Raw genomic sequence first — 23,685 nt, 5'->3', positions numbered from 1 at the left:
AGTCCCTGGCAGTTTGTTGGACAACCCGACGGGCGACTGGCAGGACGGGTCGCTGGGGCCCTTTTCGGCTGTTTTTTCTCCTTCGTCTTCTGCGCAGTGCTAATAGCAGCAATGAGACTATTACTGCAATGGGCCAGCCCGGTCCTCCCCACCTTTTGCTCTCAGACATGAGCTTGGGCGTCGTCTCAACATGCATCCACAACAGCGTTGGCCACAGTAATGATGGCGCAACGACAAAGTGCTTTTTATTATTGTTTATTTCTTTTATTCCGGTGCCCCCTCCAACCCCCAGATGAGCAGTGACCGCGAAAAAAGCACACGGAGTGGAGAGTATGCCCAGTATCCGCACTCGCGCTCGTACCAGCTTCTGCATTTTACTCACCCCCATCAAGGTAAAATGTCTTGCTCGTATCCTTGCAAAGGGCCGTTCCTGCGTAAGTGCCTGTTGCCGCCAGCCTTTGGCCCAATGTCTTGCTTCGCTCTGGGTGTCTGTCCGCACTCCCCTCCCTCTCCTGGCACACCTCTCGACTTACAAGACTTGCTATTTTTTTTGTTCTAGCCTGTCACTTTACCTCCCCATACTCCATGAAGCTCCATTGCTCTGTGACGCACTCTTGCTCACAGACATATAATACCATCGACCACCCGCCCTTCCCCATCTCAATCTGATCTCTGAAAGCCAAGCTAACCCTCCACGACCACCTTTTCTCTACACGTGCCCAATATTCCACAGAGCTTAAGTTAATAAACTTGTTGTTATTGACTTTGCTTCTCACCTATTATTCTCCGTTCATCTTCCTTGTCTTATTGTTATACCCAAGGTTGCCCTATAACGCTGTGGTCCCGCGCTATAGTCTTCGGTGCGACGTCATAACGTTGCCGTCGCCACCGGAATACAATCCTATCCTCTGCTACACCTCCTATCCTTTATATATAGAGTTGTATCGAGCCGCTCTCTCACACGAATTCTACACTTCACACATCCGTCAAAGGTACGTCGCCTCAGATGCAGCCAGTTTCCAGGAGAGAACATGCTAACAAGGCAAACCTCAGTACTCTTTTCAACAGAACACGCAGACACACTTTCGCTTCCACAAGATTGCCACAATGTGCGACTTTACCAAAAATTACTACATCTACATGTCTTGCGTCGACCCAGGTCTGCACTTCTGCAGCACTTCAACCGATGGCAGTCGTCAGCATTCTTGCCCCGCGGGTCCTCATGAACGATACATTGTTATCCAGGAAAGCTGCCCGCTGTGCTCAGGCTGAGCAAGTTCCTCTGACGGACCGTAATTACCAGCCACGCCGGCCCCATCCCACTCTTGGACTTGCCGGACTTGGGTGGCATACCGCAGCACAGCCATTACGAACTGGACCGACTTCTTGGTCTTCTGCACAGTATCCTTGAATGCGGATAACTAGTGCACAACACTACCGCTCATTCGGAATCTGCCCGACCTGCGAATGATCAGATATCCCGAGCCAGGATCATCCCCGCCCTGCATAGCCGACTAGGATCAGCGGCACCTCAACGCCGTTCAAGGTTCGATGAAACCTGAATCGTCACGCTCAAACGGGGCTCAAACTAGGCCTAGGGCTTTGCGGTTATCGCACGAGGCGCCTGAAAAAACGGCGATCTTTCCTTGTATTTTCGCCTCAGTCTGAGAAGCTCAAATGCTGGATAGCACAGTTTGGAAACCATAACGTTTGAGTTGCACTCATGAGAATGGCACAGAGTTCTACGGAGATGAGCCTACTCCATTGTATATTTAGATTAGCTTTTCCAGCGTCAAAGCATTTTTTTCCCTTGAACTTATGAGACCCTTTTTTAGACCAGTAGCTCGTAATTCCTAATTATCAGTGGCCATGAATGGGTTCATGCAGCCTGCGACGTCTGATACTACAGACATCATGGTACGAGTAAAAGCCGTCTATAGTAACTCCAACAGCCTCTTGGCTGATGATCCTTGGCATCTACGCTTATCTACTAGTAAAAAAACAGTCGTGCGCTAGAAACACCAGAGAGCAAGATGCCAACAACCTGGTTGATCAAGTACCAAAAGACAGGTAGTGGGGTACCACCACCAACAGCACCGTTCGATTTGTGCCATCCAGCGTGCTCCATGTAGCGTGCCACCGTCCAGGTCCGGTAGAGCACGATGTAAAGAGTAACGGAGTACGGAGTACATTGGGTTTCGATGTATCCACAAGCCAACCACGAGGTATTTTCATAGCCTTGCATGTCTGCTACCCAAAGAGGCAACCGGCTAGGAACCACGGTTCGCATGACTCGGCAAGCTCCAGTGACGAGGGTTCCGGCTACGGCACAGCGGAGCGAGAAAACCAAACCCCCGCGAAGCTATTTCAAGAATTACGTTAGGCCAGCGAATGCTCCTGCACAGACAATTGGTGACGCTCAAGTAGAAGAAAGGCTAGCCTGCTACGGATTCGGGCTATCGGGAGATCGAATTGCAACATACTAACAACAACGCTACAGTTGAGGGTTGTCCATAGATTTGGCTTTTCTGATTAATAAAGCTGACCGACTGCCACTCTACTAATTTTTGGCGCCTTTCCCATCGTTCCACACCATCTTCTTTGAACCATTCTTTACTGTTTCTTTGGGTTGTCAAGACCGTGCCCAACTTCGAGCCGCCCGCGCACGGCCCTTTACGCCCTCATTCTCTCTCGGCAGCCTGCTAGCTCGACACTGGCCCAGGTGACTTCGCGAGCGGCAGGCACAGAACAGAGACAGAAAGTGAGAATTAGGAATAGATTTGCTGCCCATCATTCAAACTAGCTTTCGCTTCTCACCACATCCACCAATGGAGTCAAGGCACAGCCCAGCCGAGCGAGGAAAAGAGCCGCTCGGGGGCCAAAAGTCGGTGCCGTGGTGGTGGATGGCCTCAACGGATGTCCAGGGTTGAGGTGTGCCACATTTAGCACCCTGCGCGACATTACTTGTAACTGGCAGGCTTGCAATTGCCGGGCTCACGGCCAATGTCGGGCGGGAAACTCAACCAACTGCCATAGTAGGCCAAGCGACCAGGCCCGGAAAGAAAACCTCGCAGGATCAAGGCTGTCTTTGGGATGGCGTGAGGAGATCGTATCAGAGTGAGTCCTGTGTAACCAAAAAGAACAATGATGAATCGATTTGCAACTCGAACAGACGAAGGCCGCTGCACCATGGCTTAGCGGGATATATGCGACGTGCCTGCAGCAGCGGCGGGTCGCCTAAGTTACGCGAGGCGAAGCAGCCACAGCTGGGCAATCCTTGTTGCACGGCCTTTGTTGGCAAGGATGCGGGCAAAGAAGGGGCTGATCGACCGTCGCTGAAGCCATTCACAGGAGGCGGGGTATTCACTCTGCGCTCTTTTTGCTCCTTTTCTGTTGTGTATCCGTCCATCGATCGGATATCATATTTATGCGCTAAATGGTACGTTTTACATGCCTGTTCCTTGCGCATCTTGACGAATCTAGACTCGGCAGAATGTCAGGCCTCGAAGCGCAGAGGCGTTAGGCTTGTTTGATCACCTAGCAACTGACACAGTTTGACTTATGGAAATTGCCTATGCATCATTGCTCTGTCCAGCGGGAGCTTAACTCGATGGCATTAACATTCCAAGCCACCATCTTGGATCACAAACTGCACTGTATTCCCGAAAAGTCAAACTGTTTTTGTGTCGAGGCGTTGCCCGAGAAGGTAAGTCTATCCGTCTCGCGGAGTCGGGAACCGGTCGGCATAATACTGTCCCCCGCTGCTTAAAAGTCTGTCCCAGAAAGGCCGCGACTTCACAACCTGGCACTGGTTAAAATTCATGTAAGCCTGGGCCAACAGGCACAACCGAACAGACTATTTGCCCACTTGCCGGGCCCAGAGCTAGTCGAAAACCGGAACTAGAGCAGATACTAAAAAGAAGGCAATTTTGTGGTCTTTTTTTCCGTAACCCGGAACACGGAGAGGGAGGGGCAAGTGGATGGCGGGCACGAGGCGCATTACGTGGAAAACGGCCGTGCGCGGGAATGAGGCTTCTCGTCAAACCGGCGTGAGGCTCAAACTTTTGGGGGGCTGCATCGGTAGGAAGTATAGGTTGGTTGGGCGGACCTCTTCGCATCAGCCTCAACTGCGGGACATTTATTATGCCCGGTAATTACGAGGACTAATAGGCAAGTCCAGAAAGAGAATTAGAATGGGACTCTCGAGACCGATTCTGCGAGTCGCTCAAGCCCTCAAATTTGTGTCTACGTCGCACCAAACCAACATGTAGATCATCTTCAGGATGGAAGAGCCTAATTCGGAAATCACGGGGCTTTAGGCTCCGAAGCGGAAAACAAGGGCGTATTTGGGTTGAGCCGGTGCAACGCTGGCGGTGTAGAGAAAGTTGCGGGATGCCGAGTCATCAAAGCCGTTACAATGACGGAAACAACGATGCACATTTAGAGTTTCCCGACAACTCACCCAAGTAGCCTTGGTAGACTCCACGCTAGTCAGCAGCAACAGCGACCAAGAGGCCTTGGATGCAACACTTTTATGCGAACATGGCCAATTAGCCTATGCGACGCTGGAAGCGTGCCATGGTGGGCAGAAATTTGCGTGAGAGCAATATGAAAAGAGTCGGTGCTGATCTTGGCCCTTGGCAAGAAATCGAGTCGAATACGAAAGTGAGGCGCCAGGGCGATGCCGAAACTGGTCATGGTCAACTCGAGCTACTGGAGGCTCTTTTACGCAACGGACCAACGATCGGGTGGATTTACGGTGTATGGTCGCAGTGGGAGTACATACGTCTGGCGGTAACAATGGGAAAAGCGTTTGTCAAGATAAAGTCTCCTACAGGGTCATTCCGGATCATCCAGATCGGCGGGGTTCAGCGGCGCTCAGTGGCATTCGGCGGCGCTCCGTCGGCAGCGATCCGGCTGGCATATCACGCTGGAGGAGGGCCTGATAGAGGATCACGCGAGCCAGAACTACGTGTGTCTCCAATGTCTGGCTCTTCCTCTTTAGACGTTTCTTATGATCCCGCCTGACACCGCCTCCATGATCTTGCGTCGGCTATGTAGTTTGGGAGACAATGCGGCTGAGAAAGAATGGAGCAGGGAAGTTGCAGGATGCGGTTGCGCTGTCTGCATGTCTCAACCACAAACGAGTGATTCCATGCCGGCAATACATTAATTATTAATAAGAATGGCCAGCGCATATTGCCACGCATAACAGCCACGTTATCAGCATCAAGCCATGTGACGTGATATTAATCGTTTTCGGGGCTGCCGGAGTCTGAAAGCGAATCACAAGGTCTGGATGCAGTATGCACACGCAAGCTATATCGGGGAGAATAAGACAGGAGGCGTGGCCGGAAAGCAAGACAACGTGCACGGCAGCGTCTCGAGGCGAGTTTCGTGATCTTTTGGCAAGCGGCCTTTTGCGAGGAGCGCTCCAATTTCCACAAGGTCGAAGTGAGAGCTTAGAAGCTTTCAATTCTCCGCTATATATGTTCCATTTATGCAATGCAAGCTTTTGGATGCGGGGTTTATGCTTCGATTGTGCACCTGCCTGCTGAAAGTTAAAGTTTTTTTGCTGCTAACGTTGACGTTGACGTTGACGTCGACATTTTTCGTTGCTGCACACGGAGGCGTGTGAAGACGAAAGATTAAATATGTGGCCAAGACGGATCCCCAGACATGGATTCTCGCATACACCACTTATTAGCAAAGGAATGAGGCTTGGCGGCTTACAGATATTGAGGCCAATAAAAGAATGGAAACGTGACGGCCTGCCTCGGCTTCGGTCCGCATGTGCTGAACGAGCCCTGCCAGGTCCCCTTTTTCTTGCCTTGTTTTTATTCTGACCCCGACTTACATGACAATTCTCACTGATCCTGGTCTACAAGGGTCTGACAGGGGGGAGGGGGAGAGCTGGCGGCTGCAGGAAATCTCTGGCCGCTTTAAGCACGTCAATTCCCTCGAAACTGTTCGCTTTCTGCTGCCGGCTGTTCGTAGTACGGTTGCAACCGCCAGGGTTTGGCTGGCGAATCAAGGGCCTGTCGAGGGCTATACCTATGATGCCGGCTGGCGCTGTGATGACAGAGGGCACTGTCACAGCGCAATGGCGCACTGGCGCGCAACGCACGCGTTAGCCTCGGCATCTTTCAACTGGCTGCTCTCGGACTTTTCAGTAAGTTTCGTGCTTGGATTCTCTTGGTTTCCTAGCGAGTCGAAGGCGCTTCTGGATCTTTGATATGTTGTATAATTCGCCGATTCGCCGACAGCAAGGTTTTTGAGTACAGGAGAATGCAATACACCATAGGGAATTGCTTCTGCATGGTCGGATCTATGATCGTGCGGCATTGCGTTTCCTATGCACTACACTAGGAAAGTAGAAGCGAGTAGCTTATCTATCATGCAGCATTTGTTCCTGATTGACCTGTCACTGCCCACAGGCCATCGTGGTCATTGTGTCGGTAAGCTAGCTGCTACATCGCAAACCGATGGTCATGCACACATCAAGTGCGTAATATTCAACGCCTGACTTTATAATATCAATTATGATTCTTCACTTTAATGTTAGATATACTCCCGTTGTTGATATCAACTTTTTGCTTGTACATTTCACAAATGCATCGCGCATGCTCCTCAACCCTTCGCTGTACTAGGTTCTTTAGCGAACGGGGTCTGTCTGACCTCATTGTCGCTACCCAATACCCTACAACCCAACATTCAACATGGGTCGGCGATTTTCGATGTTTATCGTTATCCTGGCGGCATTGCTAAGCGAAATCACGACCAGCCCGATGTCCGATTACAAGAGCAGAAGTTCGAACCAAACTACGGCCCCGTGTCAGCGTGCAGTAACGGCCACATACCGACTTGCGGTGGCGAAAGTGCCCGTCCGGCTTTTTTCGTCCGCGGCTTATAACCTGACATGATTTATAAAAGGGAACGCTTCGACCTGGGCGGTATCTAAGACCCTTCCATTCAGGCTCCCGCCCAGACCACTGGTCAAGCCCAACTGAAAAGGTTGGGGAGCTGCATCGCTACCGTTTTCCGGTGAGCAGACATATGTATGATAAGCAAGGGTTTTCTTGCATAGCTCTGACAGCGCCGATAGCGCTTGTCTGGCGCAAGGAACAGCTCGGCGGCGATCTACAGTCGGTCGCGCACCTTGGTCATCATTTCGACTCTGCTTCACTTTCAGCTTGCAGTCTTATGCAAAGTTCTATATTGGAAAAATAGCGACTATGATCTTTCTAAGTCAAATGTGCAAAGCGTCTGCCACACTTGGCACGTTGTGTTCTGGCCCAGTGGCTGCTTGCCACACCACATATTCATTAGTTCAGAGCAACACTACAATATACGTTTGCCGTTTTATAAATTCCTCGGCTTTGGAATGAGTTATCTGCTGCTGGATTTACTTTGGTGCCTGTGCTTACCCACAGAGTGGCCAAGATGCAGTGGCCCCGTGGATAAAACCTGCCTCGGAAGTCGGTGGGAGGGTCGACGGGGTTGAAAACGCTTTAATAGATGTTACTTATTCTAGATTCATGTCAATTCCATTTGCTTCAACTATGTACATGGTTGCGCATTGGTTTTGCATCATCTCACTGCAGGCAATTGACCTTTCCACTCCCGTGACTTTGCGCGGTCACAAATCTTCATCACCGTCGCCGCCGCCCACTCAAAATCGCCAATCTCTAGATATATTTGTGCCGAGATTCTGCACCAGAATTCACCGGCGTAGAACTTAATAGGAATATATGTTTCATATTCTGACGGGGTCAGTTCTTGCATCCACTTCGCCACTGCTGGACCGTCACCGTCGGCCCCAAGCTCCGCCAGTGTCAGTGGCAATCGGACGGTGGCGAAGCAACAGCGCGAGTCGTCTTCCAAAGCTTCAGTGCCGAGAATTGTTGCCATACGTGCTGCACCCTGCCGCGCAAGACCGAAGCAGTAGTCACGTATCTTTGCCTCTCCGCCACAGACCTTGGACCGGAACTCTAGAGCCTTTGGGATACAACAGTATGGCGTATTGTCAATTGTTGATACTTTTTCGAAAAGCTTATTGAAGTAATCTCGAGCAGACATGGCTGTGCGCTCTGCCTTAGGGAGGTAGCCCCACGAGGTTGGCACGGTAGAGGATATTAGATGCTGGTTGCGAAATGGCACATACAATACGGCACAGCCGCGAGGAACCATGAGCCACCTAGAGTGAGGAATACAAATGTTAGCTCCAAGCACAACTGCCCAAGATCTCTATTTGTGTAGTTGAACGCACTTGTAGCAGTTGCTGATCATAAAATCAGGGCCTACACTGCCGAGATGTGAAAGCTCAACATGCCCAATCCCGTGCGCAGCATCCATGAAGCTCAAGACGCCTTGTTCTCTGCAAACCGCGACAAGTCTCTCCCACGGGAACCTTGCTCCGGGAAACGTGAGAACGGCGTCGAACATGGCAAGTTTGGGGGCTTTCCCACTCGCTTTGACATGCTGAAGTGCAGAGTGAAATTCGGCCACAATATCGTCATCTGTTAACGGGTAGGTGATGTCGATTTGACGCGATGAGACAGGACAAAATTCAGAGAGCGATTCGATTGTCTTGTTGCATGCTCCATAAATGGTGTTGAAGGTCAGAACTACATCGCCCTCCTGGAAGATAAGATTTCGCAGGATGGTATTCACGCCAGTGGTGGCGTTTGGAACTAGAACAACTTCGCCCGCTTCTGCGCCGAGTAGAGGGGCAATCGCAGAACGGCTTGCTCTCAGCAGATCAAGGTAGGTATACCGAATCCAGGTGTCCGGTTTGGCTTCACTTTCGAATTGCAGTTGTCGCTGGTACTCGAGAACCGACTTAGGGAACGTTCCAAAAGAGCCGTGGTTGAGGGGTTGGTACCCCTCAGCGAACGCAAAATGCTTTTGCCGCATCTCCGCCCCAAACGCGGCGACAGTATCAGGATCGGCAGTGGCCATTGTTCGAACGGAAATAGCTTTTTGATGAAGTAGCTCGAGCCAAATGGTTGAAGATGAGCGAAGGAAGTATTTTTACTTAACGTAATTTATTTCGCGCCCTGCAGGTCCTGGCGCTTCAGCTGCTACCACGTCATTGGACATGATAATAGGATTTTTCGTCCACACGTTTGTAAGCGCTGCAACCCCTGATATTACATGCATATGCAGCATCACATGATCCATAGCTGCAAAACAACCAAAAAAAATCAGCTAATGATTGCCCCCGTTAGGTGGCGCGAGATATTTTCTCCAATATTTTGCGAAGCTTTCGGTGCTGTGTTATGCTGGGTATCCGTTATGGATCCTCTATCCTTGACAGCGAGTATTGTTGCCGTCACTACCGTTGCGGTGCAGGTGGCCAAAGTGCTTGCCAGCCTCCACGAAGACTTGGACTCATTGCCTGGTCGGGTGCATGCGCTAAATAATGAAATCCAAGACTTTACCGTTGTTCTGAATCAGGTTCGGTTAGCTGTCGACGAAAGACGTGTGTCACGCTGGGATAGTCATGGAAAGTCGACTTTGCCTGCTGTTCTGGCCCGTGGTGAGATGACTTTGCTGGACATTAAAGCTGTTTTGGATAAAATTGCTGCAGGCTCGCGTCTGAGGAAACGAGACGCAATTCCACGCGTACTCCTCTGGCGACGAGAGCAAGGCCGGATCGCGGCTCTGCAAGAAATCATCAAACAGGTCAAGTCGAGCTTAAATGTTATTCTCGGGGCTTCAAATTCGTATGTGACAATGTCTTCAAGTCGTGTTAGATTTTCCGCTAATTCTTTTTGGCCAGGCATGATATGATGCATGTACGGCTGCAGATCGAAGAGTTGAGCCTCAAGGTATCAGGAGCTGTCGCTGAGCGAGAAGAACCAGTCGTGCCGGCCGGCTTCATCGAGGCTCTCTTGCATGAGCACAACAAGACCGTCACACAGTCTCTCAGCCAAAGATATTCACAAGTTGACGAGCGCCTTGAGAGAGTTGAAGCCCTTATCCGTGCTCAATCGACAGCGATGCATGCTTCTCAGATTGAGCAAATTGGCCCTTTGTACAGCGCATCAGTGCCACCTGCAAGACGAAACACTGCCAGGGCAGTCAGCCCTGCCTCCGCAACACGTATTCGCAGGAGTTCTACTTCAGTTAGAGTGCGGCTCCGACAAGCTCATGCGACATGTCAAGCAGGTTGCTCTTGTGCCTGCCATGCTGAACGAAGTGCCAGATCTCCATCATTCACGGATCGTATGCTGGGCCAGGTATTCATCGGATACAGTGGCCTGCCTTTGTTGAGCAACAAGTGTGACTCAGATCAATGCGCACGAAAACAGATACCTACAGCCAACATCGAATTCTGGTTTCCTCTCGGCTTCTGCTGGTCACAGATTGTCCGGTTCCATCTTGCATATGACGCAAATACTGGCCCTTCTCTTCAACTCAGTACTCTTCGACAGGTCTCAGATGCTTCGCAGTGCGTTAGCTTCGCCCTCAACGGCAATATCGAAGGCCTTAAAAGCCTTTTTCAGAATGGTCTGGCATCTCCCCGTGACGTTAGTACGACAAGGGGATATTCATTGCTAAGAGTAAGTCTGGCATCTTCTCATTTTCGTCGCACGCTGACAGACGTCTCAGTGGGCCCTCTACGGACAACAATATGAAACCTGCAAATTTCTCATGGTGGCTGGCGCGGATCCAACTTATAGGTATAATGCGCGGAAGTAGCACACGTATGCGCAAACTAATGTCAGAAATAGACCGATTGCTAAAAGTGATGATTCTCCTAGCGACAAAGCCGGCGACATTATACTCAGAGGCAGCTTGACGCAAGAGGCCTCCGAGATACTTCGAATCATTGCAGAAGGTAGCGATTACATTGAGCGCCAGAACTTCACCGACCTTCATAAAATTGTTCTCGGATTGTTATCTGAAGACCTTGAGATCAGCATACTAAAACGACCTTGCGATGTTGATTTTCCGGATGCAACAGGCCGGACACCGCTTCAGTGGGCGGCGGCTAGAGGCGACGAGCGAGCCGTCATTACGCTCCTGAGCTGGCGGGCTGACCCGAATAATATGGATAGCAAGCTCAACACTCCCTTGACCTTGGCAGCAAACCAAAATAAAGCAATCTGCGTTCGACTTCTCCTCGAGGCTGGAGCATTTCCGGATCCCAAGCTACCACCAGGCACGAAGTTCGGTACTCCCCTCAATTGCGCAGCTCGAAATGCACCCGACCCCATGGTTATGAAAACGCTTTTGGACTTTGGCGCCAATATTGAAGCTACCGGAGTTGATGGGGTAACGCCTCTTTTGCATGTTGCCCGAGGCAGCAGTGCTGCTCACGCGATGCTTCTTCTCGAGTACGGCGCAAACATCAACGCCGAATCCAAAAGTATGCAGACTGCTCTCACAGCCGCCATACAATACAATAATCATGCAGTCTTGAAGCTCCTACTTGAGAGATGGTCGGACTATCAGCAGTGTCCTCGTCTTCACGGGCCCCATTTGCTAGATATTGTTGCGCAATATGCGGATATAAAAACTATGCAGCTTCTCACAGCAGCTGAGCACCTCCGCGCGAGAACAGATGACTTGTATCTACAAGATCACTATTATTCACTTCTTGAGATGAGGAAAGATAATTCCGAACAGCTAGATGACGCATTCGAAGAATTGCTGTCCGTTCTGAAGATGGATGCAGCAGCACAAGGTGACTTGATGCGGCAAATGGAAGCTGGGCTCTCTCAAGCCCTCTCCGAGAAGGATACGGAGTCAGACTGTTCCTCGTTTGAAGATGCTCAGGAACACATTTAAGTAGCACGGCTTTACAGAACGTGTGACTCGATTACAACAGAAAAGTAGGGTTCTCAACGACACACAGGTAGCTATGCATGGTTGGGGAAACCTATTGACAGTACGAATAATCTTGAAAATGTTGTACATAAAACTCAGTTGGCAAAGTAACTACCTAATAATCTGGTATGGCTCAGTTTGAGACCTTTTTTTCCTTTTGAAACCATTTTGTCTTTCTTCCAGCGCGGTGTGCTTTGGAAAGGCCGGGTTAATGAGACACGGGAACAGACGCTGGCAGCGGCACGTGAACATCCTCTCAAAACAGGCCGCTGATGAGATCCCCGTTGCTGTTCCGAATTCTTGATGACCTTGAAGCAATATATTTGCCATTTGCATTTAATTTCCTGTGTCACCCTGAATTGGCCACTGATGTCATTGTGTCGATGGCGGGGTAACAAGGGGTAGGACAAGGCCCTGACTCCCGAAAGCAATTGCCATCAAATAGATTCTGCAAGTTCAGACAGATTGAAGTTGGTCAAAGAATGCCGTGGAGACTTGTCGTTCCTTTTTACAATGTCATCTCTAAATTAAACGGTTTCTAAAGCCAAAATTGTAGCACCTATTGTCAAAGAGGGGTAACTCGCGAGATCGTGAGATTCGCAGCCGAACTCCGTACTACACGACGACGGCCAAAATTCATTTCCACCACTAACAAACCCGGTAGTGCAGACGGGCTCTTTGAAAGAGTTTAAAAGTGATTTGGACTAATTCTTAAAGGGTCTAGTAAGCCCCGAAAACAACGCCGTCGTGCCACCGACGAGCAAGTGGGTTTTCCGGTCGGCGGTTTATTTTTGTGCCTAACTAATGGACGGTTGATCCCGAAGAGACACACGACAAACGCCCATCACCCTTTTTCCAAGACCCCTCTTTCTGGCAACAGCTGCGTTTCTTTCTTTCCTTTTTTCTTTTCCTGCTTACATCAAATATTCATCATGCTGCGCTGGGGCATTCTGGGCACCAGCTTCATCAGCGACGTCGTGGCCAAGGCCATTGTCGCCAGCAACAGCTCCCACATCCAGGCCGTCTTTGGCCGCGACGAGCAGCGCCTCTCCGCCTTTGCCGACCGGTACGGCATCGCCTCGCGCTACGCCTCGCTCGACGCGCTGCTCGCCGACCCGGCCGTCGACGTCATCTACGTCGGGCTTCCCAGCCACAAGCACGCCGAGGCTGTGCTGCTCGCGACGCAGGCCGGCAAAAAGGCCATCCTGTCGGAAAAGTCGCTCGCCACGACCATGGCCGACGCGCACGCCATGACGGCCGCCGTCCGCGCCGCCGGCGACGTCTTCCTCCTCGAGGGGCTCATGTACCTCACCCACCCCGTCATGGAGACACTGGCCGCCGTCATCGCCGACGGCCGCCTCGGCCGCATCCGCGGCGTCTCGGGCTACTACGCCGCCAGCATCGCCGCCAAAGCCAACCCGCGCGGGCGCGGCACAATCTACAACCTCGGCTGCTACCCGGTGTCGCTGCTGCACCTCGTCCTCGAGACGGCGTACGGCGGGGACTCCCGCGTCTGGAACGGGAGACGCTCCGTGCTGGGCCACGGCACGCTGGTGACGAGCGACGACGGCGTCACGTACGCGCGCGACGCGGCGCTCACGGTGCGTTTCGAGGAAGAGGGCGTGCTGGCCACGATCCAGTCGTCCGACTCGTTTGGCAACGACTTTGCGTTTACGGTGCAGGGCGACAAGGCGTCGCTGACGTTTGTCACGAACCCGTGGCTGCCGCTGGCCGGGGACAACGTCTTCACGATCAAGACGTACAAGGGCGGCGCGGTGGACACAATCACCGTCTCGAGCAAGATGGACGCGTTTGGCCACCAGATCAAAAAGGTCGAGGAGTACGTCAACTCGGGCATCAAGGAGGCTGCGCGACCCTCGCCGAGCTGGGACAACTCGGTTGAGATTATGGGCCTGTTGACGGAGTGGGAAGAAGACATTTTTGCGCGTCACGGCGAAAAGGTTCAAGCGTAGAAGAAGAGAAGCCTCATATTCAAAAAAAAAAAATGAGTACATCAAGCAAAGATGTTCCCGACTAACTACAGCTTGGCAAGGGGGAAAACACATAGCAGTGTCAATCAGCATTTCATCGACTAATGTATATTTACAATTTAATGCTTCGAATCAGAAACTAGCTTACTCTGGGTCACCAGTTGGCCCCTCATCTGCTTCCGCTGCTCTCTCGGCCGCAGCCTTGGCCTCTAGGTCCTTGATTTGCTGCTTACCCTCGTCGGTAGTGCCGTCTATGATCTGCTCTTCCAGACTCAGAATATTGGCCTAGTTATCAAAACATTGTTAGCAAGTACTCAAGTAAGATCCTTGTCAAAACGTACCTCGCCAAACAGATTGACATATTCTTCTGCCTCTTCCACGGACATATTGCCCAACACCTCATTCACCTTGTCCAGCTCGCCCGTCTCCAGCGCTGTCCGCATCTCCTCGCTGAAATGCTCGTAAATCTCCCTCGCCTCCTGCACCTCGGGGTCCTCGCTGTCCGCGGCCGGCACGCTGATGGAGATGACGGTGCCGGGCTCGACGGCGTGCAGCTGGATCTGCTCGACGCCCTCGGCGGGCTCCTTGGCGCGCTCGGCGACAATCTCGCGGGCGCGCGTGCGGATCCTCAGGTACGTGTCGTGCACGTCCTTGTAAAAGACCTCCTTGGCGTTATTGCCGCCGCTCGCCGTGATGCGCTTGAAGAAGAGGCCCACACCGTCGCGGCCGAGCGAGCGGCAGTACTGTAGCAGCAGCGCCTGGTGCACGCACTGCTTGGAGCGCTCGTCCTTGCTCTCGAGCGCGGCGTCAAACGCCAGCACCAAGAGGCCGTCAGTTTCCTTCTCGGTCAGAATCTGCGGGTGCTTGACGAGGTGGTCCAGGCTGGCTGAGTAGTCGTTGGGCCGAATGTCGGCAAAGTTGCGGGCGGCGGGTGAGGCCTCCATGTCGTCGTCGTCCTTGCTGTCCTTGCTGGAAGAACCTTCTTTTGATGCCGACGACGATGACTCGCCAGGCTTATGGCTAGGGTTCAACAGCTCCACCTGTGTCGTGTCACCACCCGTGCCGGTCGCTTTGCTCACGAAGGAGCTGTCAAAGCCAGTGTGGATGCCCTCGCTTGTAATCTTCTTTCCCTCTTCCTTTTCCAGCTTGGCCAGCTCATCGCTGCTCTCCTTGATCAGCGTCCGGACCTGCGTCTCGTGGACTCCAATCTCCTCCAGCATCGCCGTGTAGCGGTCGTCGGGCTGCTTGGCCTCCATGGCCTTGTTGACCTGGTCGAGCAGGCCCGCCATCATGGCCGAGTACGTCTTGGGCTGGTTGGGGTCCACGCGGAGACCTTCGGGCACGGGAGGCAGGTCGTCGTCTTTTTGGTCGCCCGCCGACTCCATGACGGCCTGGAAGGCCAGTTGGCCAGGGTTCTCCGTCGCTGCCGCCTCGGAGGCGCGCGATCGGAGCGCCGCCACCAGCGCGGAGATGCGCTTGAGCAGTGCCTGGTGCAGCGCGACTTCGTACTTGAGTGCCTCCATTCGGTGCTTTCGCTGTTGACGTTCCTGGTGAATCTGTGTCTGCTTCGCTCGGATAAACGATTTCTTGTCGACGTTGGGGTGGACTTCCACGTCAGAGTCGTCACTGAGCTCCAAGGCGTCCTGTCGTGTGTGATTGCTTGGTTAGCAGAGCTTATGCGGGGGTCGCGCGACAACCCAAAGCACGGTCGTTCAAACGTACCCATTTACTGTAGTCGACCGGCATGATGGGCGACTGTGATGTTTTCTTGCTTTTGTTCTTCAAGTCGATTGTCGAGCGCTTATGAGCAAGCACGGATGCGGGCAGCTAAGTTAGCTGGTAGCTTCTGTTTGCCCCTCCAATTTCATGAAGGTTCTAGCGTACCGTAGTGGGGTAGTTTGAAAGCCATCGTCACTACCTACCTACCTATGGTTCTTCATCTACACTGTACAGCATATCGAGCACATCGTACAAAAATGACTAACAATGTTGGAAAATTGAGTTATACTTTAATATTAGTTGACTTGTGCTGGATCGACTCCATTAGCCAACTTTACGAAATCCATTCCTAAGATTGCCCAGCCGATATAGACGCTCACATCACGCACCATCAACAGACAAGAATTTCAAGAAAGAAAGGCTCATACGAGCCTCGACAAATGGTATTGTTCCACGCAGTCGCTGATGATCTACTGTACATAAACAACGAATTCAGTAAAATGCAGACCGAGCGCCAAATGCCACCCAAGCTGCCATAATAACTAGCTCAATAGCCCCAAAGAAAAAGCTACCGTTGAAGAAAAGTTATGATAATCCTTCGTATCCAGATGAGAAGCAGATTTATGCTTACAGAACGAAGAGCGCGTCATCCATGGTCTTGATCATGACATTGTCTTCATAAATCCGTCCAGGTCAAAGCTCTCTTCGTATTGTTTGTCGTCCCAGAGGTCCTCAAGGTCGTCCAGCCAGGCCTTCTTGCCTGGCTGCCGTAGTACATCACCTGTCTCAATATCCACCATATCTTCCTCTCTGCCCTCCAAGTTATTCTGGGGCTTGTCTGATATCAGGCTTGGTCCTGTATCGCCCACGTTGAATAGGTCTAGGATCTGGTCCGTGTCCATGGTTCCTAGACCTGCATTTTGTTGGTTGACGACTGTTGACGCCACGTCAATCTTGAACCGCTGCAGGTTCAGAATCTTTTCTTCCAGCGTGCCTCTAGTGATAAGGCGGTAAACATTGACGACCTTTTTCTGACCAATTCTGTGGGCGCGATCCATCGCCTGTAGATCCTTCTGCGGGTTCCAGTCGTGCTCGACAAAGATGACAGTGTCAGCACCAGTCAAGTTGAGACCGAGACCACCGACACTGGTCGTCAGGAGCAGGACGTCGTAGGAAGGATCACTGTTAAATTTGTTGACAATGTCCTGTCGTTTGCTGGCCTCGATTGAGCCATCCAGGCGTAGATGCGACACAGTGGGCAGAAGCTCCTTAAGAACCTTGTTTTGTACCATGTCGAGCATCTCCTTCATCTGACAGAAGATAAGAGCGCGATGAGGCTTGATTGGCTGATACAGAGGGTCGTTACTGTCTGCATCATCGCCACCAATGCCACAATCAACTAGCAGGTCGCGAAGTGCGCCAAGCTTGGGTGCGTGCGTAACGTCGTCAATTGATGTACCCTGCTTAGAGAGAATCTTTTGCGTCTCGTCAAACATCGGAACGCCTGGCTTCATTACCATGGCAGGCGAATTGCAAAGCTTACGCATGTACTGCAGGGCCTGGAAAATGTGCTGCTTTGATTCCTTATCTTCTCGGCCAGCCTCTGCTTGCAGCTTCTTGCCTTGCTTCTTGTTGAAATCATCAAACAGCTTCCTCTGCAGGTCGCTGGGATCGCAATAGTAATTTTGCAGAATCTTGGGCGGCAGGTCGTTCAAAACTTCCTCCTTCAGACGACGTAGAAGGAAGGGAAGCACTTGCTTGTGCAAGGCCTCGATGGCTAGCGCACCAGCTTCCTGCTCTTTCGAAGACGCCTTGCTGAAACGACTGGCCGCGATTGGCTTAGCAAATCGATCCAGAAAGACCCTTTCTGTACCGAGGAAGCCGGGCATCAAGAAGTCAAAGAGCGACCAGAGTTCTAAAACGTTGTTCTGAATCGGTGTTCCGGTAAGAATAAGTCGGTGGTTGCTGGGAAGTCTCTTGACGGCCTGGCTAATCTTAGCCTTGGGGTTCTTGATCAAATGACCTTCGTCAAGAACGACATAATTCCAGCTATGTTTCTCCAACACCTCGGAGTCGTTACGGCAAACATCGTAAGAGGTGATGACGATATCTGTATCTCCAAGTTTGCTTTTCAGCAGCTTGCGTTCGGCCGGGGGGCCAACATATGCTGTTACACTAAGGAACGGTGCATATGTCTTGATCTCCTGCTGCCAGTGGCCAGACAGCGTGGGCGGACAGACAATGAGGGACGGCAGACGACGAACGTCTGGAGCCTGGGTCTTTGCAAACTCTTCCTGACGCTGGTGGTGATCGCTAGCAACAATGCAAAGTGTCTGCAATGTCTTGCCCAGACCCATGTCATCGCACAGAATGCCATGAAGATGATATTTATTAAGAAAGTGAAGCCAATTGACACCCTCTTGCTGGTAAGATCGAAGCTCAGCCTTGATGGCAACAGGGATAGCGAAGGGCTCAACCTTCTTTGGATCCAAAAGCTGAGCGATGAAGGTGCGCTCACGGTCACGCCCCTTGAGGAGTTCTTGGGACAGACCAGGCGGGTCAGGAATGCCAGCCTCGAGCGGGACCAGCTTGACAAGAGTAGCAAAGGAAGTAGTCGCGAGGAGGCGAATCTCATTATCCGAGTCACTCATTCGGCCAAGGACAGGTACAATGAGGAAGATGACGTAAGGCAGAATAGAATCACCCATGACAGCAATGAGGTGGTAGATTGCTTCAATGGCGCCTTGTCGGAAGTGCAGATCAAGTGGGTTGTTGATTGAAGGAAGAACTTTTTCGACTAGCGATGTCATGCCTTCCACCGTCATAACACTGCAGATGGTAGCCATGCACTTAGCTGCCATGTAGCGGAAAACAGAAAGCTCCGAGTGTAGCGCTTTGATGACAAGCGGCATCATCTCCAGAATAAAGGCGTGGAGGTCCTTGTGGAGAGTTGGCGCCATGGTGCGGATCACTGATAGGGCATCGACAATCTCCTGGCCAAAAGTATCTTCGGGGTCCTTGGCGGCGTCCGGGAGTTCACCGGAAAATGCCTTGACGAGAGGTTGTTCCATGTAGTTGCGTAGGCTAGGAACAGTCTCGAAGATAGCGGCGCCGTAGATGCGGGCTAGGATTTCCAGCGCCTCCTTTGCACCCCTCCTTGTGACACGAGCAGCCTTGGCCTCTCTTGCCCATTTGGCGGCGTCGGCATGATCAACCCTGTCTTCTTCCTTTTGCATCGACAGAATAAAGTCCTTCTTTTCTGCGTGAACGGGGAACTCTGGAGTCTCGGCCACTTCAACACAGGAGAACTTAACAAGGTTAGCGACGACCTTGTCGGCAGGGCCCCGTCGACCCTTCTCAGCGAAGAGCTGAACGAGTCGGGCAATGGTGTCGGAAGCGCGAGATTGCAGTATTTGATTCTCTTCTGTCTTGACAGAATCCATGATGCCCTTGATGAGCGGACTGGGCTTCTTCGGCAGCTGTTTCATTGCAACCAGTGCGCACGCCGCAGCCGCCTTGATTCGGGTATCGCGGCCGTCCTTCAGCGTCTTAGCTTCTTGAATAGCGGTTTGCGCAACGTCGCGCGAGTCGGCAAGCTGCTGGTTCGCAATAAGACGCTGGCCAGGTGGCATGATCTTCTTCAGTCTGTCATAATCTTCGGCGACGCATTTGTCTGCCGTCGGGAGAGAGAAAGCACTAGGGCCTGCTTCCGCTTCACCCTGTACAACGACGGGCAGGACGGGGAGCTTTCCTGGGGACACTTTGCCATGATCTCTGAACATGTGTAGAAGTTGCTGGCATTGGGAACGAACGCGCTGCATGTAAATGACGAGATCGCGGTAGAAGGTCGGCCTGTCACTTTCAAGAATGCGCTGAAGATGGTCGGCATATCGAGTCTTCATATGTTCCTCAGCCTTGCACGCCTTGCAGTACTCATCAATCACAAGACATGCTGTGACCTGAGTGGATGCAAAAGCGGATGAAAGACCGGGTACGAGAATGGCATCAAAGTCGTCCAGCTTGGCAGATGGCACGTGGGACATGATCAGGCCCATAGCCTTGGCTGCCGAAGTTCTTGACCGGATGAGAACATCCATACCAACAAGATCAACATCACCAGTCATCATGTGGCCGTCGACGTCGTGGCCAACGTTGACCGGTGCCGACTCCTCTGCCTTGGCTGACTTTCGACGGCGCTTGGGGGCACGGTCGCTCACTTCTGGCGACGGTAGCCTGCCAGCTGCGTTCTGGGCTGTGGCAGGCATAGAGTAGGTGCCGCCGGAGGGCTTCTGAAAAAGCGTGGCATTCATAGGAATGGGGTATCGAGAGACACCAATTGGGTGCAACGTCAGCTCCATGAGGGCATCAATGTTGGGAGCGAATTCGTCAGCTAAAGCATCGGGATTCTTTGCCAAATTTTGTACGAGGGCGGTCCAGAGCTCCAGTGACATATTAAGAGTTTCTCTATCCCGCTCCACGAGGATATTCTGAAAGATGAGTCGTAAAATCTTGCCATTCAGCCAGCCTTGACAAGATTCATCGGCGAGGTTGGCAAATGTCAATAGAGCCTTGAGAACAGCAAGGCGAACTGAGCTGATGGTGTGACGTAGGAATGGGTAGAGACGAGGGACAAGCAAAGTGAATGAGCGCTCCTCGTCCTTGTCGGCGGAGGCCTTCATTGCTTCTAAGACCTCTGGGAAGCCGCAAAGCGTTGCCAAAAGGTCCATGATGCGTCCGGTACTGGCGCTGAGATCGTCGCCCAGGTTCGAGAGACTCTCCCAGACAATATTTGTGAGGCCATCGAGCGCAGCGGGGCGCATCATGACGAATTCCTTTGCCATGGGTATTAAAGTCGCAGCACTAACAGAGCGGACATCATCGTCACTGTCGCCAAGCCCCTTCATGACGGCGGCAATAACGCCATCAATCATATCGTTGTGCTGCAGCAGCATGTCCTTCCTCACTGCGACGACGTATCGAAGACCGACCATGCCACCGTGGCAAACAGCCCAGACGGGTCGCTCCATCCTGAGGCCTGCCTGAAGTACCATGCGATGCAGGATGCGATACGTGTCGTAGACAGATTCAGCAGGGACATGCTTGAGAACAGAACCAAGGGTCTGACCAATGGTTTCACGGATGGGCGCGACAGATGTGTCGGAGCTGTAGTCTGTAAAACGGTCGAGCATCAGGACGAAGCAAAGGCGGCAGGCCAAATCGTCAAGCCATTTCTTGTTGGCGGCATCATTTTCGGCTCTAGATTTAGCAGGACCCCTGCCAGCGCCGCCGCCGTGAACGCGTATCACCTCTCGCAGAGCCATGGCAGCTCCGTGACGCGTCTCCCAGGAGGGGTCAAAAATGTCGACTTTAAGGAAGTCACATAGGCGGTCGTAGGGCCATTCGGCACCTTCCATGTCGTCGTCGGTTTCAATTTCTGATTTAATGGGGAGGATCGGACCCTTGAATTCGCTGACGACCTTTGTTTCCTCGTCGGTTTCAGCGGGACGATCAAGGTTGAAGTATTCATTCATCTTGCCGTTCTTTTTCGAATCCGCATCAGCCATGGTTGTGTCGTCAGCCATAGCCTCGGAGCCGGCTGTCGTAGAACGTCGCAGAGAGAGGTCGCCGAAGCCACTCTTTCCCTGAGAAGCCCGCATGGCCTCCCTCTTCCGCTTGCGTTTGAGAACATTCAGCTGTCTGGAGCTAAGCTGAGAGTCCTCGGCCTGGCTCTGGGTGATACTGTCGCTCCTGGGAAGGCCACCATTGCTGGGGCCCTCGATTGGTGTCGGGGGCACGCCCACAGGTTCCGGAGGAGCGAGTTCTTCATCTTCGACCTTGCGGCCAAGCAAGCCGAGGCGGCCAGGAAGCGTCTTTCTCTGATGCGCCAGACGATCGGCGGGATCCAGCGCGGCCAGGTTGTATTCGAGGCCACCACCGCGCAACAGTTCACGACCGTACTTGAGAATGGAGTCGACATTGATGGCGTCGAGGCTGAAGAGGTCGTCGGATTTGAGGTCGATGTTGGCGATGCCTGCGGTGTTGTCGTCGTCTTGTTCCTTTTTCACATGACCATTTTCGGTGGAAGTGGGTTCTTCCTTTTTGGGATTGTGTGCGACATTGTCGCCATCGTCTTCATTAGGGTCGTAGAGGGGCGCATTCTCTACAATTTTGCCAATTGCCTTTGCGGCAGTGGATCTGGTTTCCCAGTCCTTGTGGTGCAGGTAGGGGACAACGCGGGAGAGTAGATTAAACAGTTCATCGGGGTGCTGTTTTTGCCAGTCCGCCAGCTGGTTGACGGCAGTATCGCGAATTAGCCTGGTACTGCCTGTCTCCAGGATGGTGACGAGGCGATCTAATCTGGACGCCATTGTCTATTTGTGTGTGCGGCGGTTGATAGTGATGCACGGAATTATGACATGGCGCAGCAATGACTATGAGACAGCAGAAAGTCAGTGGGAGTGGCGAGGGCGTTGGTTGGAGTGACGTTGGGCAGGAAGCGGCAACCGGCCAGTGTCACAGTGCCGCAGTGTCGTGAGCAGCACGCGTGACACGAGCGACATGACCGTTATAAGCCAGATATGCAGCGGGGGTGCAAGAGCAGCTGCGCTTTCACTAACAGGTGTGAATTGGTGCAAGTGGGATAGTGACTCACGGAATATTATACAGAGATTTGTTTTGAGAGGCTGCTTAAAGACGAGGCATTGAGGCGGCTGGGAAAAGTGTTGATGGCGATGGTGGGTTGTGAGAATCAGCGCTGTGTGCACTTGGATGTTGCGAGAGGGAAAAGATTGCGCCAGAATTAAGAATTGCGAGTCGAGAAATGGGCAATGATGATGGATTGGGCGTTCGCCGCGTGCGTGGCGCAACGAGACGTGTTGCAGTTTGGCGATGGAGGCAAAGGCGAAGTGGGCGGCGCGCCAATGACGACGGAGTCGCGTGAAGAGGAAGCTGCGTTTGCGGGTTGGTCGACCCGACAGCTGGCAGCTGGCACTGGCAGCTGGCAGCTGGCAAGCAAAAGGAAAAAAAGGTGTGGCGACCGGCAGTAATAATAAGGTAAGGTAGTGGATGGTGGGTGTGGTGCAGCAGCAATACTAGGTAATGCAGTGCAGTACGGCGCAGCAGTGTGGTCTGCTAAATTAGTTGCTAGCGCTGGTAATAGACAGGCTGCGTGGCTGTGGCCGTCCGTCCGTCCGTCCGTCTCTCTCGGGGGGAACGAACAGAAGAAGTCGGGCAGAGGGGCAGCCCGGGCCTCTATATGACAAGATGTATTTTTATACTTCTTGCTCACGCAGTGGCCAGCCCGTTTGCTTGTTTCGCCCAGTGCTCTTTTTGGCGCAAGGCGAGTCCACTTTTTATTTTTTTCTCTTCCTCTAGGGCCATTTTCGGTTGCCCCAAGTAGCCCAAGTGCGCCCCCCCTCCCCTTCAGGTTCCTTTCAGAGGGGGAGCTGCCCCATTTTCAGGCCCGCCAGCAGTCAATTAGGCCTTGTTTACTGGACGACTGCCGGGTGGGCAGTGGACACTGTGAGCTCTGCTGGTTAGCCAATCGGTCGGTACAAGCTGGTCTCAGCCAAGCGGGTGCGCGAGACAAGTCACTTTGTTTATCTGGCATCTTGCCATCTCCAGACTTTACCTTGATGCACATCAACACTCTCCTTCTCCTGGTTCAGGGCAGGAATAAATTGAGCATATCCGTCTCCCGAACCGACTGTATCTATGACCATTTCTATGCAGCAGATTACATACTCGGAACCGGGGTACCTACGCCGCGGCAGACACCCGGTCGAGGCGGCTTGCTAGGTATGGAACGCTGGCCCCAGCACAAGCTAGCTAACCACAGCAACGGTCGTGACATCTTCCTTTTCCCCTTTCCCCATGACAGCATGCACTTCCACTGAACAGTACCTGGTACTCCATCCATCCAACACTCCGAACCCTACAAGTCATCGTGGGCCCCTTTGATGTCCACTATCGTCTCGTCTTCTCAGCGAGTGGCGTATTCTTCAAACTGCAACAACAAAGAGAGCCTTCAAGGCACTAAAATTGTCAAGGAAAACCAAACAAGCCAGCTGGAGCCTCATCCCTGCGGGCCGCCCTCTTGCATCTACCAGTAATCAACCAGCCCGACATGGTCCGCGCT

At 52.4% G+C, this 23,685-nt stretch overlaps 6 protein-coding genes across 7 annotated transcripts; 3 read left to right on the top strand and 3 right to left on the bottom strand.

The window, feature by feature from the left end:
• Positions 1-332: 332 nt before the first annotated feature.
• On the top strand, positions 333-1,272 carry LMH87_003778 (uncharacterized protein; the record flags this gene model as incomplete). Its single annotated transcript, XM_056194899.1, has 3 exons — positions 333-434; positions 855-992; positions 1,054-1,272. The coding sequence occupies 3 exons, from the start codon at positions 333-335 to the stop codon at positions 1,270-1,272; spliced, it is 459 nt and encodes a 152-aa protein (XP_056048581.1).
• A 6,318-nt stretch (positions 1,273-7,590) lies between these two features.
• LMH87_003777 (uncharacterized protein) lies at positions 7,591-8,961 on the bottom strand (the record flags this gene model as incomplete). Its single annotated transcript, XM_056194898.1, has 2 exons — positions 7,591-8,197; positions 8,270-8,961. The coding sequence occupies 2 exons, from the start codon at positions 8,959-8,961 to the stop codon at positions 7,591-7,593; spliced, it is 1,299 nt and encodes a 432-aa protein (XP_056048580.1).
• A 336-nt stretch (positions 8,962-9,297) lies between these two features.
• On the top strand, positions 9,298-11,799 carry LMH87_003776 (uncharacterized protein; the record flags this gene model as incomplete). Its single annotated transcript, XM_056194897.1, has 5 exons — positions 9,298-9,728; positions 9,785-10,039; positions 10,211-10,568; positions 10,618-10,688; positions 10,740-11,799. The coding sequence occupies 5 exons, from the start codon at positions 9,298-9,300 to the stop codon at positions 11,797-11,799; spliced, it is 2,175 nt and encodes a 724-aa protein (XP_056048579.1).
• Positions 11,800-12,770: 971 nt separating this feature from the next.
• On the top strand, positions 12,771-13,811 carry LMH87_003775 (uncharacterized protein; the record flags this gene model as incomplete). The annotated part of the gene is made up of 1 exon (XM_056194896.1): positions 12,771-13,811. The coding sequence occupies one exon, from the start codon at positions 12,771-12,773 to the stop codon at positions 13,809-13,811; it is 1,041 nt and encodes a 346-aa protein (XP_056048578.1).
• Positions 13,812-13,872: 61 nt separating this feature from the next.
• LMH87_003774 (uncharacterized protein) lies at positions 13,873-15,575 on the bottom strand (the record flags this gene model as incomplete). Its single annotated transcript, XM_056194895.1, has 4 exons — positions 13,873-13,882; positions 13,978-14,114; positions 14,171-15,472; positions 15,552-15,575. 4 exons carry the CDS (start codon positions 15,573-15,575, stop codon positions 13,873-13,875), a joined length of 1,473 nt encoding a protein of 490 aa, XP_056048577.1.
• A 635-nt stretch (positions 15,576-16,210) lies between these two features.
• LMH87_003773 (uncharacterized protein) lies at positions 16,211-21,916 on the bottom strand (the record flags this gene model as incomplete). 2 transcript variants are annotated; one of them, XM_056194894.1, is made up of 1 exon in its annotated part: positions 16,211-21,916. In XM_056194894.1, one exon carries the CDS (start codon positions 21,914-21,916, stop codon positions 16,211-16,213), a length of 5,706 nt encoding a protein of 1,901 aa, XP_056048575.1. The 2 variants fall into 2 exon arrangements, with proteins under 2 accessions (XP_056048575.1, XP_056048576.1); XM_056194893.1 differs by having other exon boundaries at positions 16,211-18,784.
• Positions 21,917-23,685: the final 1,769 nt, after the last annotated feature.

This window comes from Akanthomyces muscarius, chromosome 2, assembly GCF_028009165.1.
Source record: "Akanthomyces muscarius strain Ve6 chromosome 2, whole genome shotgun sequence".
In the NCBI taxonomy this organism is placed as follows: Eukaryota; Fungi; Ascomycota; class Sordariomycetes; order Hypocreales; family Cordycipitaceae; genus Akanthomyces; species Akanthomyces muscarius.
The sequence above is the reverse complement of the archived record's forward strand: the minus strand, read 5'-3'. Positions and strand labels throughout refer to the sequence as shown.